The sequence below is a fragment of the Rhinoderma darwinii genome, chromosome 13, assembly GCF_050947455.1.
Source record: "Rhinoderma darwinii isolate aRhiDar2 chromosome 13, aRhiDar2.hap1, whole genome shotgun sequence".
In the NCBI taxonomy this organism is placed as follows: Eukaryota; Metazoa; Chordata; class Amphibia; order Anura; family Rhinodermatidae; genus Rhinoderma; species Rhinoderma darwinii.
The window spans coordinates 26234821-26254710 of record NC_134699.1 but is presented as its reverse complement, the minus strand read 5'-3'; the positions used below and the strand labels follow the sequence as shown (position 1 = coordinate 26254710).

The following is a 19890-nucleotide window of genomic DNA, read 5'->3' as shown; positions in this document are numbered from 1 at the left end:
TCGGACGTAACATGCTCGTGTGAAACCAGCCTAAGGGTACGAACACAGCATGTTCAGTAAGGTCGGATACGCTGCGTCAGGCTGCGCAGTGTATCCGCCCTGTACACTGCAGGGAATGCCGTACTAAAAATCACACCACACTGGTGTGCGTCTTTCCTGCGGAATTTCCGCTGCATAAAGCACCGCCGGAAAAACAAACAAACCGTTTATAATTACACCCTCCCTCTTCTCTTCGCATAGTCCGGCCTCGTGGGAGTGACGTTGCAGGCCATGTGACCGCTGCAGCCTGTGATTGGCTGCAGCGGTCACATGGGATGAAACGTCATCCCAGGAGGCCGGACTGGAGAAGAAGCAGGGAACTCTGGGTAAGTATAACTTTTTTTTTTCTTACTTGCGATTTTTGCGGCGGAATCGCTGCGATTCCGCCGCAAATGTCGCAACACACACCACTTTGTTGCGGGTTTTAGCACCCCATTAAATTCAATGGAGAAAACCCGCAACAAGAGCTGCGATGCCGCAGCATTAATTGACATGCTGAGGTTGAGGAAACCGTACCGCGGGTCAATTTATGTGCGTTTTTTTTCGGCTGCATTTTTCTGCTGTGTGGGGATGAGATTCGTTGCAATGTCACCCACACTGCTGCTACTGTAATACGCTGCAGATTTTCCACAATGAATCCGTTGTGGAAAGTCCGCAGTGTTTACGCTGTGTGTGTTCCTACCCTCAATGTGGCTGTAATAGAGGATAAGATATGGTCAGGGTCCCAGAGGTGGGATGGTGAACCAATTGGGAACCACATTTTTTTCCCCAAGGGCCTCCGCCAACTTTAATCCAGACTTGCGTAGAAGCATACGTGTGTACATGAAGCCTCTGTCCATACCTCAGAAAAGGGAAATCTAGTAATTCAGATGTAATCTTTAATAACCGCTCACTTTTTGTGTTCTTACCGCACGTGGACGCTGAACTTTGGACCACAAAATGTTACATCATTCAAATGAGGAATTTAGAAAAATATTTGTTTTTATATGTCTAGATAAAAGCCCCCTTTCCTCTGTTGCCTTCTGATTTTTAGATTTTTTTTTGGGCGTAAGAATTTAAAAAATAACTTAAAAATGGGAAAAACTGAAATACACATAGTATAAATATATTTATTATGGGCCAAACTGTACAAAGAAATTTCCAGTAAAGTAAACGTATTCAATAACCAAGTCTGCACAAATCTCAGACTGAAATAAAAGCAACATGATACCATTATATAACGGATAAAGAATAAACGGTCCTCATCCCTGCATATTACCTATAAATGTAATATCTATTTACATAGGGTGGAAAAGAAGTCGTATTCGTCTTCCCTCACGAGAAAAACAGCAATAGGTAAATTCACACACAGCAGATTTGCATGGGGCAGAAATACATGCACATGCTGCAGAAAGAACTACATTTCAGTCTCAGAAATTTCTGCAACAAATCTGCCAAGTGTGAACATACCCTTACCAAAGGAAACATAGTTTAGGTCAGATTTATAATGTAAGATACGTGGAAAGGGCACAATTTTTGGTGCAAAGCTATGCCTGCCCGTCAAGGCAGAGATCAATCAAGAATTTGTCCTTTTAACTCATGACTTACAACTTCACAACCGTGAACGACAAGTCGTTTGGAAAGCGGCTGTCTGAAATCGCTTATATATGACCATCTTGAGACTGGCATAAAAAAAGTCTTACTAAACATGGGCCAGTAATACGATACCACAGTTTTTATTACAAATCTCAATGACATTTATATAGCTTCTCGATGCAAAAAAAAAACATAGCAAAATGCCAAGTGTGAACTTGACCTAAAAAGTGTAACACACATGGAATAATAACAGAATACATAAAACAGTCATTAGTTATCAGTAGTCCAATCCAAAACAGGCAATTGTGTTGAAATCTGGTATTAAAATATTATTTATGACAGTGACTCATCCATTGGACGCACCCAATTTGTATTTCAAATACTTGACAAGCAGACTAGTAATATTATGCGGCTGGATTACACACCCTTGGTGGTGTGGTTGTTAATATGTAAGGGTATGTGCACACACACTAATTACGTCCGTAATTGACGGACGTATTTCGGCCGCAAGTCCCGGACCGAACACAGTGCAGGGAGCCGGGCTCCTAGCATCATACTTATGTACGATACTAGGAGTCTCTGCCTCGCTGCAGGACAACTGTCCCGTACTGTAATCATGTTTTCAGTACGTGACAGTGGTCCTGCAGCGAGGCAGGGACTCCTAGCATCGTACATAAGTATGATGCTAGGAGCCCGGCTCCCTGCACTGTGTTCGGTCCGGTACTTGCGGCCGAAATACGTCCGTCAATTACGGACGTAATTAGTGTGTGTGCACATACCCTAAGAATAAGACTTATAATTGTTTAAGTCCAGGACACACATGTAGGTGTCAACCACACATTGGGGAAATAGTAATGACACTGTTGGAAACTTTCTAATTCCAATCTGCAATTATAGAGCTCATATGTAAATGATTGTTTCATTTTACTTGTGTGTTATGTCCTATATATTTTGCTACAGTGTTTATTGTATCTTTAATACATTAACTACTATAAAATCTTAAAGGTTATGATCACCTTTGAGGGCATTATTATTATTATTTTTTTAATAAATAGATTAGTCAGTGGGATTAGTGCAACATTGTAATTTGTCTTTACTAAAACAATCGTTTTACTTTTCGAGATACAGCTGTTCTGTACTCTGTATCGCTAATTTTACATGGACTCCATCAGTCCCGGGGACCTGGATCCACGCAGGATCCACCTGTAATCGATCACATCTAAGTTATGACGCCCATACACATTAGACAAAACTCGGCCGCATGTTGTGTTCTCCACGCCCAACACCACCTGCCGGCGTCCTCGCCACCTCCTCTCTGTTTGCGTCCACTCTAGCCGCTGACACGCTGCACCCTTATTTTCTTAAAGGGCCAGCGTGTACCAAAATAATGTATATTATAATGTATGAGTATAATGGGACCTCCTCTCACTTCACTCCTTGCCAGAGCAATTTTGGTTCTGTCTAGTTATGAATTCTTGTGTACCGACCCTTGCCTGTTTTTGATGATCCATGCCTGCCACCTGCCCTAACCTTCACCTACGTTTACCATGGCAAATCTCTACGCCTGCCTTCACCGTAAGGAACCTCCACAGCCTACCCTGACCTTTAGCTCTTCAGACCACTCTGCTTTTATTTATGTCTGCCGTCACCAAGGGAGACTACTCTGGTGGTAGCGACCTGGGGTGCCCCCACAGACAAGTCTACATCCCTGTACAGGGGTTAAAGGTTGAAGACCGGGGGTTCCCTTAGTCTCCACTCCCCAAAGAAGCTTCAAGTCAAATCCCTTGGGGACAATTATAGCCCATTCCTTGGGCTTCATGACACAGAACCTGCTCATTTTGGCTGGATTGACTAACGTGTATGGGGGCCTCCCGACTCTCTCAACATGTATGAGGCATCCCGACTCTCTCTTTCTACATGCCCAATTCTTTCTTCCCATAGCAGGTTTTTTCCGCTCTTATTGAAATAGAGCATTGGGCCAACAGTTATTTCATGTGCATGGCCACCTGGCCACAGGCTTCACTTTTAATCCCGCCTGTCAGACACAACTACATCATTCCAATCATTTACAAACATGCATAGTCTAAAATGACCGGATGAAGTGGGGAAGAAAAAAGAAGAAACGCCAACAATCTCCCTATTATAAGATCTGATCAGCCAATTGTATCATAAATTATGGGCAACTACTGGTCAAAAAAAATCCAACAGCAGATGACTATTGTGACAGATTGTCGATTATCATTTTTTTGCATGCAGCACTTTTCTCATGTCTATGGCCAATTTTAGGATAACAATTTCCATAGCTTTAATTATCACTTATGCCAAACACAGACTGGGTGTAAAAGGTTTTCCAGGCATGGCATTTCAAAACCATCACTAGCAGGGTAGACAGGTAAGGTTGGCTCTAAAGCTCATTAATTATTTAAATTAATCCTTTACAAAACATATTGCACAATAGAGAATACATTTAGAGTCAAAAAAAGAGATGACTATGAGATGGATGTAATAATTCATACTTCTTAGAACGGGACATCTGGACTAATACCACCTTTACTACACATGGGAATTCCCAAGCTGGAGTAACATTTTGCCATCGTTGTTAGTAAAAAGTTCTGTGCGTTACATCACTGGGGTTGGGGCAGACCCTGAAAGCGACTGTACACTTTATTCTCCAGTAATTTGTTATTAACTTTTGTGATGAGTTCTAATTTACTATGTCCAAGGGTCATTCTTTTAAAATCTTTGCTAGTGTCCTCCCTTTTCATATCCATAAAAGTACTCTTATTTATGGGAGTGCTGTCATAATTTGTAACTTTATTTATTGCGGCATCACTTTTCATTCTTGGGGATATCTTGTTTTGTGGCTGTAGAAGTTTGTTCTGGGAATGTTCCAACTTGGCTATGATAGCAGAAGGTGTGTCGATCAGATCAGACGTAGATTTTGATAACGCCTGTTTTTGCATGGCCATTAGGTTATTTTGGTCGGTGTGAGGAACTGACGGTCGCCTCTGGTCTTTGGGCGATTCTACTTTTGGTTTACTTCTCTCTTCGTGTTTATCATTTGAGTTTCTGCGGTAATACCTTGACACCACTGGTTTTTCTTCACGAATCACAGTGATTGCCTGGTTGCTTACAAAGGGTGGAGTCTTTATACTATTTTGGCTGTCCGAACTAGAGTTACTATCAGATTGGATCGAACGTTCAAGAACTGGAGGAGGTTGATGAGTAACTTTTACGGCTTGCCATCGGTTCCTGGTGGGTTTAGACACAAATGGTTTGCTGTTTTCATTTTCCAGATTAGAAAAGTAGTCAGTTTCTACGGAATCTGCGTACAAACATCGGAATTCTCTGTCAAACTCTTCCACTATATTCCCCTTGAAGTAGGTTGCCATATTGCTGTGGACATGACCTGAAAGCCAGCTGAAACTGAAAGATAATAAGTGTCAGAATAGATTTTCATAGGAAAAGCAAAGTAAAGAAAAAAAATATATAATTTTTTTTACAAAACACCAAGAAGAAAGACATGGCGCAAAAAAATCTCACGCTTAAAAGTGGTTCTTTACCACCCAAGCTTATTAATAGACCTCTTATTACCCATTAGTTTGGTTTGATCTAACAAGTCAGTCTAACAAATGGACCTTCCAAAGTGTAACCTACATAAAGTATTATAGATCAGCATTAATACCTTAAAGTGGTTGTCCAGTTTAGAAAACCCATTTTCATTTACCCCTTTAAGGAATTCTAGTAATGGGGGGGTCCTCTGTTCAGGATCTTCATCTCTTGGTCAGAGTAAAGAATGGTTACAAAGAGCTTTTCTCACTCTGGAGGACCTGTCCTGTCCTTTCCTTACACAAACAACCCATTGATATGAATGGATACTGTGTAATGCTTAATTTCCCCTGTGGTGGTGCTGCAGGGAAATTGAACACTTACTGGCAGGTCTCCCCACATATTACAGCTGATCACTTTGGGTCCGAGAACGGGGACATTTAGTGATCAGCTTATTGTCAAGGGATTCCTCTAACAAGTAGGGATTGTCAAAAGTGGAGAACCCCTTTAAGGGCTTATATACACCACCATATTATGGATTTACTTTGTGCGAGTCTGTAATACATCGCTCGTAGCATGCTGTGGGCTAATATTGTGCTTTAATATGGCTGTGACTTCATGCAAAGGCACACAAAGTTTTTTTCTCAAGTAGTCTGTGAGAAAAAAATAATGACTTGCCCCATCCCATTCTCTTTTCAAGAGGTATTCTCCCCTAGAACCAATGCTTCTAGTGGATAATACAGTGCCTGGCAGTTGCACAATATGGTGGTACACTGAGAGACTACAAGTCTGTAGTACAGATCTGTAGGGACTGCATTTGCTGCCATACATGCTACATGCACACGGCTTTACTCTATGTAAATATTGTCCGAAATGTGAGCAACGATACAAAGGACCAGCTGAAAAGGCCCGGATTTTTGGACATTTTTGCTATAGTTCACTGTAAACGTTTTGGAGTAAGAATATCGTATACGAGTTTGCCACTGCAATATATAAATGTAATGTAAGATTACCTGTAGGAACCAGCAATGACATGTTCACAGTCAATAAAAAGAAACTTTTCTAGTGACTGTCCAGTAAATTTCTTCCCAGACTTTGTACAGTATGTGTCTCCACTTATAGTGCGGATCTTCATATTCTACAATAAAACAGATACATGAAGAAAATTGTGAAACATTACAGTAGTTTTATTTTAATTCACTTATAATAAAGAAAGTATGTAAAAGGGATTGTCTAGTCATAAGAAATTGATGGCCCATCCTCAGGATAGGCCATCAATAACGGATCAGTTGTGTAACGGTGGGGGTCAGGCTCCAGGCACGCCCACCGATCAGCTGTTTTGAAGGGGCCACGGTGCGCGTACGAGTGCAGCTTCCCCTTTATTACTGTCACTGTTCATACTGCAAATCACCAACACACTTGTAGTGGCGGCTTACAGTGAATGGGAGAAGGCTGTATTACTGTGAACCAATGCTACAAGTGTGTTGGCGATTCACAATACGAGCAGATAAGGAATGAAGGGGTAGCAGGACTCGTAAGAACGCTGCAGCTTCTTCAAAACAGCCGATCGGCGGGGATGCTGGAAGTCAGACCCCCACCGATCAGATATTGATGGCCTATCCTGAGGAGAGGCCATACATTTCTTATGACTAGTCAACCGAGTGTAGCTTGCATTAAGTCCTCAAAATATTAATGCCAGCACTTTATAATGATGGCGTCAGACTTCATAAGATAATGGACACTACATGAATAGAACATGCACCTGCTTCTTCAGTTGTATTCTCGAACGTCATTCAATTTTGAATGTCACAAGAGAAAGCGCTCTTGCAAAAGTTTACTAAAGGAGAAAGACAATCCTAGTATAGTAAAGGAAACATCTGCAAGACTGAGGAATAATAGCTCAAGAACATACGTCTTGATTTATAAATAGACCCGATTGTAAACCTAACTAAAGATAAAAATGAATACTATCAGATTGTGAGCGCGCTATCATGATCTACAGGGCTACACCTAAACTTTTTGTAGTGCTAATGATTGATTTTAAATATTGAGATACAGCTGCAGTACAAATAAATACATTGAGTTGCATGTAGTTTTGTGGACTGCAGCTGTCACTCAAGAGTTAAAATCAATCAATCAATCAATCAATCAATCAATCAATCAATCAATAGGACTAAAAAAGTCTCCGTGTGTTCTTCAAGATCCCAAATACCCTGGAATTAGGCCAGGGCTACACTGAGATTTTTTGTAGTGCTACTGATTGATTTTAACTCTTGAATGACAGCTGCAGTCCACAAGAGCACATGCAACTTGTATTCATTTGGACTGCAGCTGTAGCTGAACAGTTAAAATCAATCAGTAGTAAAACAAAAAGTCTCAGTGTAGCCCTGGCCTTTGGATACATAACTAGGTCTGTTTTGGTCACATAGAGGGGCAGGATTAGCGTTTGTGTGACTGCTTTACATTAAAGGTCAACTCCATTTGCTATACATTCTCTCAGTATATAACAGCTATAACGGGATGCCAACCACTGCATATACCTGTATGACTAACATCCCTCTCATTGTCTCACCTCTATCAACCTCTCCATAGCTGCATGCACAAGAGCTCTGCTACATCTTAAAGGGGCAGGCCTATGTCACAAGGTCGGTGTTCAGCCTTGGGCTGATCACCCCTGATTATTTAAACTGCTCAGAACTTCCACATCTTGCTTGAGCAACAAGCTTTTTTTAGATCCTGTCCAGTTCTAAAATTATTTCTTGTATGCCATTTTGAATTTGATCTTGACTGTTTCCTGATTCATTTGAACTCTGCCAGCCCTGACCTTCGAATCTGACCATGCTTCTGTTTATTGAATCTGGTACCTTTCTTCGGAAGTACCATCTGCATGCCATCCGTGGTTGCTATTGGAGACTGGGTGACGGATGCCACTAGGCATTAGGCATCTGTCATCCATTATGGGATCTATTTAACGGATACGTAATGAAAAGCTATTGTAAAGCTTGATGGATATACAACACCCATAGGCTCCAATGTTAAAGCAGTATACTGTGCAGGTATATTTTGTTTTGTGGGAACCGTTGAATGGAATAGGGTAGTCTACTATGTTATTAAATGCCTAAAAAAAGTGTACCGATGTATACCAGCCGCCTGGCGAAGGATAACCCCTGAGGAAGCCACATTATGGCGATACACATGGGGCTTTCAGTCCCCTCTTCCCCTCTTGGTTCAGGACGTTGACATGCTGGTTTGATGCAAAATTTGTTTTAGATGCTTTTTTGATGCCTACATACTAGGAACGCATATTGAGGGGTTTAGGTGGGAGAGTGGGGGTTTTCATTGCTTGCCACTTATCAGGGTGGCTCCCCCCCCCCTAGAGATGTTGTTTAGCATTTCTATGCTATTTTAAATGCTTTTAATCAATCATGTAGTGTATATACTTTGAATAAAAATATATGTTTGTTATATACATAGTCATTCTATGGTATTTTTTTGCCCATATAAATACCAGCTTGTGTTCTCTGTTTTATACTGTGGAAAGTACACTTTTACATGTGTGTGCTTGGACCCCCTCATGGGTGATTCCCAAATAAAGGCCCTTTTACACCGGCCAACTATTGGGCAAACGAGCGTTCGCAGAACACTTGTTCCCGATAATTGCCCTGTGTAATAAGGGCAATGATCAGTCGATGAACGAGCAAACGCTCATTCATCGGCTGATTGTATAGTTTTAAATGCCGAAACTATTATCGTTGTTGGCAGCGCATCTCCCTGTGTAGACAGGGAGACACGCTGCCGAGAAAATAGAAATGTATGAGGACGATTGATCGGAGTAACGAGCGCTCGTCCCCATAGCTCCTTGTGAAAGGAGCAAACGAGCGCCGATCAATGAGCGGTCTCCTTGATCGGCGCTCGTTTACATGGCCCATTTCGGGCCGTGTAATACCACCGTTAACCTGTTCAATTTGTCCCTATCAGGGGTGTAAATATAGACGGTGCAGAGGAGGGTACATTGCATCGGGCCCAATTTTTTCTGAGGGGATCTAACAGCCCATTTGCCATATAGGAAGACATAAGATATAGCAGCCGATGTTGGGACCCTTGGTATTGGTTCTGCATTGGGCATAGGAGCTTCAAGTTACGGTCCCTATTCATGCAGCCCAAAAGCAATAAAATGTCATGCCCTAGTATTGTCTAGCATAAATTACTTTTAAAATAAATATGAAAAAGCCATTTAGGTCAAACAGTGCCACTCTTAACAATCCGCTTTGTTCTTATATTCTCCATTTGAATTTTACATACATATACTGTATATGGGTGAGCACTCCTATTTGAGAGTGACTTATAATTTGTTTACTATTTAATTTTCTGTCAATGAAAGTATATCTTGCAGCGTTCCACCCTCTGTCTGAACGTGTACAGCCAGTTATTGTTCTGAGTAATACAGTAACCTACAAGTCAGCATGTCTTCAAGAAAACTGACGTGTGAAATAATGACATTTTCTTTAGCATGAACCTCACGTACAGTAAGGTAAAAAAAACAAAAAAACAACAAGATTCCAACATGAAAGTACATACGTCCGTCTGAAATTATGGAAATACATGCAGAAACATGGGTCATAAAAAAATTATTTTGTACACATATCTGTAATTAGGTTTTTACAATCTCGGGGTCCTACTCTGATGCAGATATAGCTTCTTTTGGACACATTTTGTTAAATATGATATAGGTGATACTATATCTAAACACTTATATACCACCCATAGGCCAAGTAGTATCGTTATTCTCATTATGCCCTGCTCAAATACACATCTGACCAAACGTTGTCATAATGATTACTCATATATACAGTAGCCAAAATGTGAGGTAGCAATAGCAGACAGATCGCTCAAGCTCTATGGGACTGACGGAAACAGCCGAGAGCTGTACTCGGCTGTTTCTATCATTCCCATAATCTTTGAAAGGAGCGGCAGCATTCATTCTTGAATGCTGCTCCATTCAATGTCTGCCTCCCTGGGGTCAAGCAGTGAGGAGAAACAGGAAGTTCAGGACGGACCCCCAATCTCACGATTTGTGGGGCCCCCAGTAATCAGACAATTATCATCTATTCTGTGGATAGGTGATAATTGTCAATTCTGGGAATTCCCCTTTAAAGAAATTATCTATGATTAGGAAAAGGGTCTGTTGTTTCTTCCAAAAACAGCGCCACTCCTGTCCATGGGTTGTGTCTGGTAATGGAGCTCAACCCCATTCAAGTAAATGGGGCAGAGCTGCAATGCCAGGCACAGCCCATGGACAGGTGTCCATAAATACCCATTTCATTATGCTTTCTTATTGATGGCTTAAACCTTGTTATAACACACCTTGGTAGCTGCAGCCAGGAATGGAAGGTCCGGGCTCATGACACCGCTACCATGGGTGGACAATGGGGTGCTCTAATTGTCCGGGGCTTCAATTGAGGAGATCATTGTTGTGAAGTTCTAGTTGGTCTAGTTGTCCTTTTTTGTACGTATACAGTGCAAAATACATTAATTATAATAGAACTTACTGGTATCTGAATCTTATTAAATCCCAGCTTCTCAAACATCTCTATGAAGTATATGAGGTTCTTCTCATCAAGTAACAGGTAAACAGGAACTCTTCTTTTACTTGCGGATTCAATCATATCACATAACAGGTCCACATCTGTGAAAAGATCCATGACCAATGCAATGACCTAAATAAATAACAACAATCATAAGAAATATGACAAATACATCCAAATATTCAGCCTAAGGCCTCATGCACACTTCCGTTGGCCGTCGTACGGCCGCTAATGACGGATCCGTAAAACCGTCCGGGGTTCTGTGTGCAGTCCGTTGTTTCACGGACCAAATGAATGAAAAGGCCGAGACTGTTCCGTCAAAAACGGACAGGAGTAGGACCTGTCAGATTTTTGAGAGAACGGTCGCACGGTTCCGTTAAAACAACGGAAGTGTGCATGGCCCCATTGAAATGAATGTGTGAGGGTGCGCTCAGTTAAAAAAAACGGATAGCACCCTGACCAAAATAACTGAAGTGGGCATGAGGCCTAATAGGTGTAGACAAAACAGTGTTCAAAGTCTATCCAAATGATGTAATATGCTGCGTCTTATTATTCTTACTAGAATATGGTTATGATTGTGAAATTTCCCTTTAACGTCCTTTTTAAATCTTTCTATCAAAGAACAACCAATATTTCAACATTGTTTTTATGGATAGGCAAATTTACCTACAGCTTGCAGATTCATTTCAGATACAGTCATATAAAACCAGTCAAAACCAGGGGTAAAAGGGTAATATGTAGGAGCGGAGAGCAGTGACAGATGACAAATTCCTTCTATTTACAGTTTAGTCATATTTTAGTTTATGTTGCAGAGACGTTAGTTGTTTTTCAGCAATTTTGGTTTTGGTTTGTCCCCCAGGGCATTCTAGATTGTGCCTAAAGGAAATACCTAAAGTAAGATGTTGCTGCCAAGGTAATTCTGATAGATTATTCGAATTGAAAGCAAGTAAATGTTGTATGTTCACAGTTTAACATACTGAGAATGTTTTTCTGAAAAACAAATATATATTTTCCTCTGACAGGTGAGCAATGTTCAAAATTTCCACACAATTTGTTATGCTAAGAATATCTAAAAGTATCTTTAATATGCTCTGGTATCACTAGGATATGCCATCAATGCCATCCAAAATTGCACTTTGTGAACATAACCTTGAAGGGAATCTGTCAGCAGTTTTGAGGCGCGATATATGGCAGAGGGAGGGCTTTATAATCATAACTTTTGTTTTCTGACGTTTAATTTCTCTGGCACCATGGGTCGCAAGTGCCACTCTCTGCGCTTAATGACGGCTCTAGCAGCCAATCAGGCCATCACTCAGAGAAGAGAGTAGTGGTTGGAAGCGTGCAGTGGGAGAACCAAGAAGCGACCATGGTGCCGGGGGAATGACATATAGATATCTCGGACATGCAACTTGCACGACCGAGACAAAAGGTATGTTTCCAATGCCCTCCCCTATATAGCACTGTCAGCTGACAGATTCCGTTTAGAATTCCAAAGAAATACTTCACATTCTATAGATCAACTACTTTGGGAACACTTTATACAATGATATTTACATTCATAATAATAATAATAATAATTCAATTGCAAGTCAGATCTTTTCAAAATTATAGCATGGAAAACCCACATTTTTAGAAGGTGGACTAATATGAACTGGCCACCACGATAGCCATGTATTTCCAGATAGCACATACAGTACACGTCATTGATGAGTTATTAGGGAATTCAGAAGTCCCATGACTTCTGTTCTTTTCTCAAATCACTTACACCAGGAACAAGATGCTGTTAGGGGAAACAGGATGGTAAAAAACAAAACCGCTGATCTCCTTCTGCGCTACTGAAATATTGATTATATTTGTATTTATTTTTTAAAAAAGGAAAGAAAAAAAGCACCTAGTAGATAATGTGGAATTTATAGCATCAACATATGATATACTAGGTCATGTGCAATCATATGTGATTCACCACCCATACTGGTCAGGTGTCTCTATATGGAGAATAAGAGGCTAATTACGCTGCCAATACCAATACTACATTTTGCAATGGTTAAAAATGTTACACACTTAGGCTATGTTCACATCTGCGGTCAGTATTTCCGTTGCTGTGCTCCGTCGTAGAGCAACGAAAATACCGGTTCCGTTGCACCATGGACACCACCGGCGGCTGATGGAATCCATTGACTTGGTTGGGTTGGGTTTCCATTTCTGCGATATTGTTTCCGGTAATTTTGTCTGGATCTGCGACGGAGACCCCTAATGGAGCCTCCGATGCAGATGTGAACGAGGCTTTAATTGAGCTGCTCATACACTAAAGATAGGTGTTGTCTGAAAGTTAGTTCGGCTAAGAGCTACTCTTCCTGACCCACATGCACGCTCGGTGGGAATGGTACAAGCTGCCGCTAGAGACTCTGGCAGTGGCTTATCTCCTGTAGGAGCAAAGTATGGAGCATGTTGAAATCCAACATACCCGAACCTTCTTTTCCTGTTGGAGGACGGTCAGGATACCCCAATAAACATTAAAATTGGCAGGTTCGGCCGACTGTTGTCTGATGTGTATGGGCAGCGTTATTATGTCCGCTCACCCAGAACTCATCGAGCAGGATGCAACTTGAACAACTCAGAGATAAATGTAACCTTATTTTGCCTTTACTAAAACATTGATATAAAGGGTACAATGTAACACATGAAAAGTGTACCCTTACATATTGTGGTATTGGAACTAGCTTTTAGCAATTGATCTAATATTACAGTTTGTATGAGTTAGGCTCTGTTCACACTACCGTTCAAGGGTTCCATCAGGATTTCCGGTATTTATGAAAGCAAGAATATCACAGTCTACAGTAAAAGTTCTGCTGTCACAAATACCGGAAAAATACCTGTTCATGTCAGTGGGATCTGTCAGTGTCTTGTTGGATCCATGTCACGGCTCCGTTATAAATTGTGTGAACTGAGCCGTAAATAGGAGTTATATGGCTACAATCTTGTTTAGTCAAGATTCTTTACTGTCCTTTTCATAAAATGCAGCTACAGAATAACGTCTTAAACCGACCACAGACATTAGATAGCGCTGCCGGCTGACAACTTGTTTTTCAGGACCTCACTGATCATCCCAGAAATGTCTTGAAAATGATCCAAACAGAATATAAATAAGTGTCTGTTATGCAGTATAAAACTACATTGAGAAACAAACATAACCGTTGTTTGGAGAAAAGGCAAAATAATATCACGTGAACTTATTATAATGACATGGTGCTTCTGTGACTCATTTGTGTTTTATTATTTATGCTGAAACTAGTGAATTTCCCAGTAGGTGTCTGAGTCATGTTTCTTTATATGACATCAGACGGAGAGATAGTAAGTGCAACTGCTTCATGTAATCATTTCCTGTCATTTATCCAGGACAAGGGAACCGGTCAACTCCAAATTTAAAGTTTTGGAATTTGGGATTGGTCTAAACTTTCAGAATGCCATAATATGGCTGCCTTTTATCTTCTGTATACAACCGGGTCCAGGTCTTGCAGCCATAATACAGATGTTAAAATGTTAAATATTTAGGCCCCATGCACACGAACGTGCTTTTGCGGCCGCAATTCCCCCGAAAATCCATGGGAGAATTGCGGCCCCATTCATTCCTATGGGGCCATGCACACGACCGTGGTTTCCACTCTGTGGCCGGCCAACCCGAAAATCACGGCCGTGCACATGGCTACGGTCGTGTGCATGAGGCCTAATAAGGATTCTTCCATTTATTTTGTCATCTAAAAGAACCAACAATTGTTCTATGTGCATGGTCAGCTTAAAGATGACCTGTCACTAGGTTATAGAAGTCGAAATGTTTACTGACCAGAATAGCGCTGTCTCCCTGATTCCAGCACTGTTTTTCTTTTTCTGGACCCCCCCATTCCACAGATATGGGCCACTGTTGTGTTGGCTCCCTCTATGCTAATTTGCTGTAGTTAGCCAACAGGGCGTGAACTACCCTCAAGTTGCCTCGCACTGATTTGTCAGCATCAGAGGCAGGCAAGCTAGTGCCATCCCATTGGTTAAGTACAGTAAATTAGCATACAGGGAGCCAACACAACAGTGGGCCATATCTCTGGAACGGGTGGGTCCAGAAAAAAAAAGTAAAAACAGAGCTGGAATTAGGGCCCTCTTTGAGCCATGTAACATACACATATTGTTGCTAAAATTCAAACAAAATTTTCAGACCTCAGCACTAATTGTTATTTATATCTAAGGATCATTTAATTATGCTCATGTATGCGGAATATTATCCTTAACTCTTAATGAACTGAAAATAATATTTTGTATTTGACTAGCCCTATGATCTTGGACACTTTTCTTGTGGGACTCATTGTTGGTTTTTAATGGTTTCAATTAATATAGATTATACTCTCATAATTTAAGGCTGCCTTGACACTCATTATTGTTATCGGTTCTCCATTAGTTTTGAATGTGGCCCAATACTTGTCGAGTACACTTATTGTGCACTTTTTTGTAGCACTTGCACTATATTTTATATATTGTGCGCAATCTCTGTTGTTAATATTGGAGTGTTTGTATCAGTTATTACTTTTAGAAATTACTGGAAGAACTATTGATTTAAATAACTATAATTTATGTGCTAATTGGATGTAGCCTCACCCAGGTATAAAGGGTGGCAGCATGTATGATTAACGATAACTCAAGTGACATACTTGTTAATAGCTTGTGCCCACAACCAAATTACCCGTGGCACAACCCATGCCCTTCCTGTCAGCATCATTTTGGATACAGTGGTGTATACAATTTTGACTATTCACATTTTTGTATGTCTGTTTATGTTTAAAAAGTCATTGGATTTGGTTATGCCATACAGGGACAATTGCCTCTTAATAGGTAAAACTATATAAGCTGAAAAAAATATGTTTACTTTATATATAAACTCTTTTTCATGCACAATGTGGCCTTAAGAAGACATTTCTCTGGTTCAACCAATTTCGGCCAAAGTATGACCAATCTGGTAAGATATGTTATACTATATGTCCATACAAGAATCAGAATGCTGGTCAGATCGCAGACAAATCTGTCTATGGCCAGAACACCGGTATTGTTAACCCATTTCCATTCAGTATAACCTTTCTTTGTTGTCCTTGTAGACAGAAGGAGAAGAAGGTTGAATGACGTTAGAAGGAGGAACAACAACACTGCAAGTGAGCGGCTAGCGGAAGGGGATTTCATTGGGTCAAACAAGAGAATAGTAAAAACATATTTAACATGTACAACTGCAAACTACTCAATCTGCATTAAAGAGAACCCTTCACCTCCCCATACATGTGCAGCTGAGTGCAGCATGTAATAGGCAGGACTGCACAAAGCCTGGGGAACGTTACACTTTTTTTGTACCCTCCTCCGTTATTTAGATATCGGTGCCCTTATATTTGGCACCCGATATTTAAATAATATATGTGCAGGTGAAAGATTTTCTTTAAGTACAACTTGTTTGAGCACCTGTTTTTTTTTATCCTACGTTATTGTGGGCAACTGTATGTAAAGGTGGATATCTATGATGCATTTCTAACAAATAAACCATTTCTGCATTCAAATACCCAAAAATACTGCCCACTCATTTAATATTTATTATCCATTACCTATATAGGATGAGAATATTCTGCAGCGCTTTATAGAATGTAATCCCTCATGTCAGTCTTTGTCCCCAATGGAGGTGACAATTTAATTTCTTCATCATAAACCTTAATTTCATAGAAAATCAATGAACTAAAATATGTTTTTGGAAGTTTTCTAAACTGAAATGTATTTTAAATTGTTGCTCTGTATTGTTCTGTATGTGATTGTTTCACATACATATTCATACCGTGATTCAGTGCATACAAGTGTGGTACCATGTGGCTTGGAGACAATGGCACAGAAAGTGCATTAGAAAGTTTGTGTACTGTCCATGCTGAGGGTTATTACCACATTCTTAGACAATCCCTTTAACAGAATTGAGTCTAGTTACACTTAGCATGGGGTCAGAATATTGATATTCTGATCCAACGTCTTTACAAATCCTGTCATTAGCCCCACCTGCATTTTAATCTGAATCTGTGTTTGTTTAAGGACTGTTGGATCTAAGCAACGCTTGATTCTAAACACAATGCATTCATTATCAGTGTTGTCGGATATGCCGTATGTATATTCATGACAGTATCCAACCCATACACTGCCATGGAGGCACAGAAAGGGACAGGAAAAAAGGTTTACTGTATATGTGCTATTCGGACTGTGCCCAAAACAAACTCACCCCACCCCCTATTGGGTTTTAACGGTTCTCTGTGTTTTGCAGGGAAGCAGTTTAGGGATAGGGGCAGGGTGGGGTAGAGGATGGTTAATGTTACCATTTGGGAGCTTTGTAGTTTTACAGAAATTTAGTGTAAAAAAATATTAAACAAAAGAGCCAACAAAGCGGTCCCAACCCAACAGGTGTCTGTGTTGTACTTCAACCTTGTTCACACAGTACAGATATGCTGCATATATTTTTTTTTAAGCCAAAACTAGGAACGGAACCTAAAAAAAAAAATATATATTAGTAAGGGCTTAAAGTGTCTCTTCTCTTGGATCCAATTCTGATTTTGGCTTTAAAAGTGCATGCAAAATCTGCATCAAATCTGCACTGTATGAACTAAGCCTAATTGTCATTTTACAGTGTACATCTAAATGAAATAAAGTGCAGACATTGTGTCACACACTTTATTTGTAAACCATTTTATTACTTGATTTGCTTTGATAGAACTCACTTCACTCATTTGGCAGTTATGCAATATTATCTCCTTCTTATCATGAAAGGTCAATTCCATTAAAATACTAAATTGAATTCAGTTGTGACAGTATCCAACCTCCCCCTCCGTCCTCTCAGGTTACACTGACAGAGGGTTCTGGAATCTCAAAAAGCTACTAGCCACTGGCAAGATTCTTTCCATTAAATAGTGGTTAAAAAAATAAACTAAATGAAACTTATATCTTTTGTTTATGAAAGAAAATCAGCAGTGACTACCAGCTCTCCAGCGTATAAAATTCCCATATCTCAGTTTCCTGGACCCCTGTGAATATGACATATCGAAGGATGAGATATCGGAGTTAAGTCACATCTAAATTTTCAGTTTTTAAGTTAAGAAATAAATACGGGAAATACTTGTCTCTGCAAATGTATTATAATTATTATCAGGGGGGCGCCACTTACCGATTTTGCTTTATTGATGAGCGATCTGATCAGATCTTTGATGCTGTTGTTGCGGTGCCTTTGGAAGATAACTTGCACTTCGGTTCCTTTACTGCGGGTAAGAGGCGGAATCTCAGGCCATCCTAGCTCCAAATTAGGTGCATCAATATCAGACATCATAGGAAAGTAGGTGCCGGATGTCAGCTCTGAAGGACAGCTGTCAGTGAATCCAGAGCTGTTTCCATCTCCATCCTTGTCCAACAAGACGTCTTCAGATTTATTGTTGATATTTGTACTACTGCAGATATAGTCAATGTCCAAAGTGGATAAAAAGGGCAACTCTTTTTCCTCATTGAGTGACTGTAGATAAGCCTTCTCTCCTTGTTCCACCAAAGTATCTGTAGCCAAGCGGGCAGACTCATTGTAATTCAGCACCAAAGGAGAACTTTGTCTCCAAGGGTTTTTAAGTTCTTCTACTCTACTTTTCAGTTGTCCAACAGTCCTCACTCCTCTCCTTACTTCAGGATTGAGCATCACTGAAGGAATATCAGTAGACTTCCCTTGTTGAAAGCTTCGACTTGTGTGTTGCAAGGTCTTGCGTCTTGTTGATATACAAATCAGATGACTGTATTGCTTTTATACTTGTCACTTGGTTTCACTATGTATCCACATGATCTCTCCCGATCTGCAGGACTTCCTCATACTTCTGCAATCTCCTTGTTACTAATGAACTGAGTTTTGTGATCTTCCAGCCAAATGTTGCCCTACCCCCATCCAGCTACCTGTTTGTTGAGTTTTTTTTAAACCTACTAAGGACTGTAGAAGTAGTGACTATCTAACTTGTTCCAGCAGGCTACAGATAAGGCTTCCTGACGACGCATGTCATAATTCATTGGACAATGCAACGCTGACTAAATGGTTCCTTCCATTGTTCCTCAACATGTTGTAGTAGAAGGACTGATATGCATGACTGTGGAAAGTAAAACTCTCTGATCTTTGTCTCTTTAAGAGTAGGCGACATTTACATATTAAATGACAATCATTATATGGCGAAAATGTTCAAACAGTTTTTAATTAAAAGAAGATAAATAGAAACGTAGGCAAAAAGGTATATACTGTATCTATGACATGATTTTGGCGAACACATTTGTAGATTTGAACTGTTTTTATTTATTAAAATAATTTATTTGCTTTATCTTGAATTTATTTTGTGTTATTTATATAGCAACAATATAATTCAGAGCAGGGCTTTGTTCAGGAACTGTATATTTAGAATCCGGGACAGGATCATATCCAGTCCTGTTAGATCAGGAAATCCTTTCCCAAAGCTTGCTTCCTTTCTCTGTGAGCTAAATATCAACAGCAGAAATCTCTCTCCTCTTCTGATAGTCTAAGGGTATGTTCACACGACAGCGTCCGCAACGGCTCAAAATTACGGGGATGTTTTCAGGAGAAAACATCCCCGTAATTTTAGCCGTAACGGCATGTGCAGGCGCTTGAACGCCGCGTCCATAATTGGCGCTGCTTTTCATTGGAGTCAATGAATAACGGCTCCAATTATGCCCCAAGAAGTGACAGGTCACTTCTTTGACGCGGGCGTCCATTTACGCGCCGTCATTTGACAGCGGCGCGTAAATATACGCCTCGTGTGAACAGACAAACGTCAGCCCATTGCTTTCAATGGGCAGATGTTTGTCAACGCTTTCAAGCCGCATTTTTCGGACGTAATTCGGGGCAAAAACGCCCGAATTCCGTCCGTAATTAGTGTGTGTGAACATACCCTAAGGCTACGTTCAGATGAACGTAGCAAACCTGCAGTTTTTCACGTCCGAGGTGCATCCGTGCTGCATAGACTAGAGTCTATGGAGGGATGCGTAAAGTGCAAAAAAATAGGACATGTCCCATTTTTTCAGGGACCCTTCATAAGCTTTGTTGAAACAACGATCG

The 19890-nt window shown here is 40.5% G+C and overlaps 1 protein-coding gene across 1 annotated transcript; it reads right to left on the bottom strand.

Moving 5' to 3' along the window:
* Positions 1-3426: 3426 nt before the first annotated feature.
* On the bottom strand, positions 3427-18720 carry FAM83C (family with sequence similarity 83 member C). The gene is made up of 4 exons (XM_075845284.1): positions 17965-18720; positions 10713-10880; positions 6177-6301; positions 3427-5040 (listed from the first exon to the last, which is right to left on the bottom strand). The coding sequence occupies exons 1-4, from the start codon at positions 18475-18477 to the stop codon at positions 4239-4241; spliced, it is 1608 nt and encodes a 535-aa protein (XP_075701399.1). The 5' UTR covers positions 18478-18720; the 3' UTR covers positions 3427-4238.
* Between the last annotated feature and the right edge of the window lie 1170 nt (positions 18721-19890).

Bases quoted from the DNA above. Each gene is read 5' to 3' on its own strand.
- FAM83C (XM_075845284.1), bottom strand. From the start codon at position 18,477: ATGCTCAATCCTGAAGTAAGGAGAGGAGTGAGGACTGTTGGACAACTG. The intron at 6,302-10,712 runs GTAAGTTCTATT...GTTTTATTGTAG, and splicing joins TTAATAAGATTCAGATACCA to AATATGAAGATCCGCACTAT. The intron at 5,041-6,176 runs GTAATCTTACAT...ATTATCTTTCAG, and splicing joins GTCATTGCTGGTTCCTACAG to TTTCAGCTGGCTTTCAGGTC.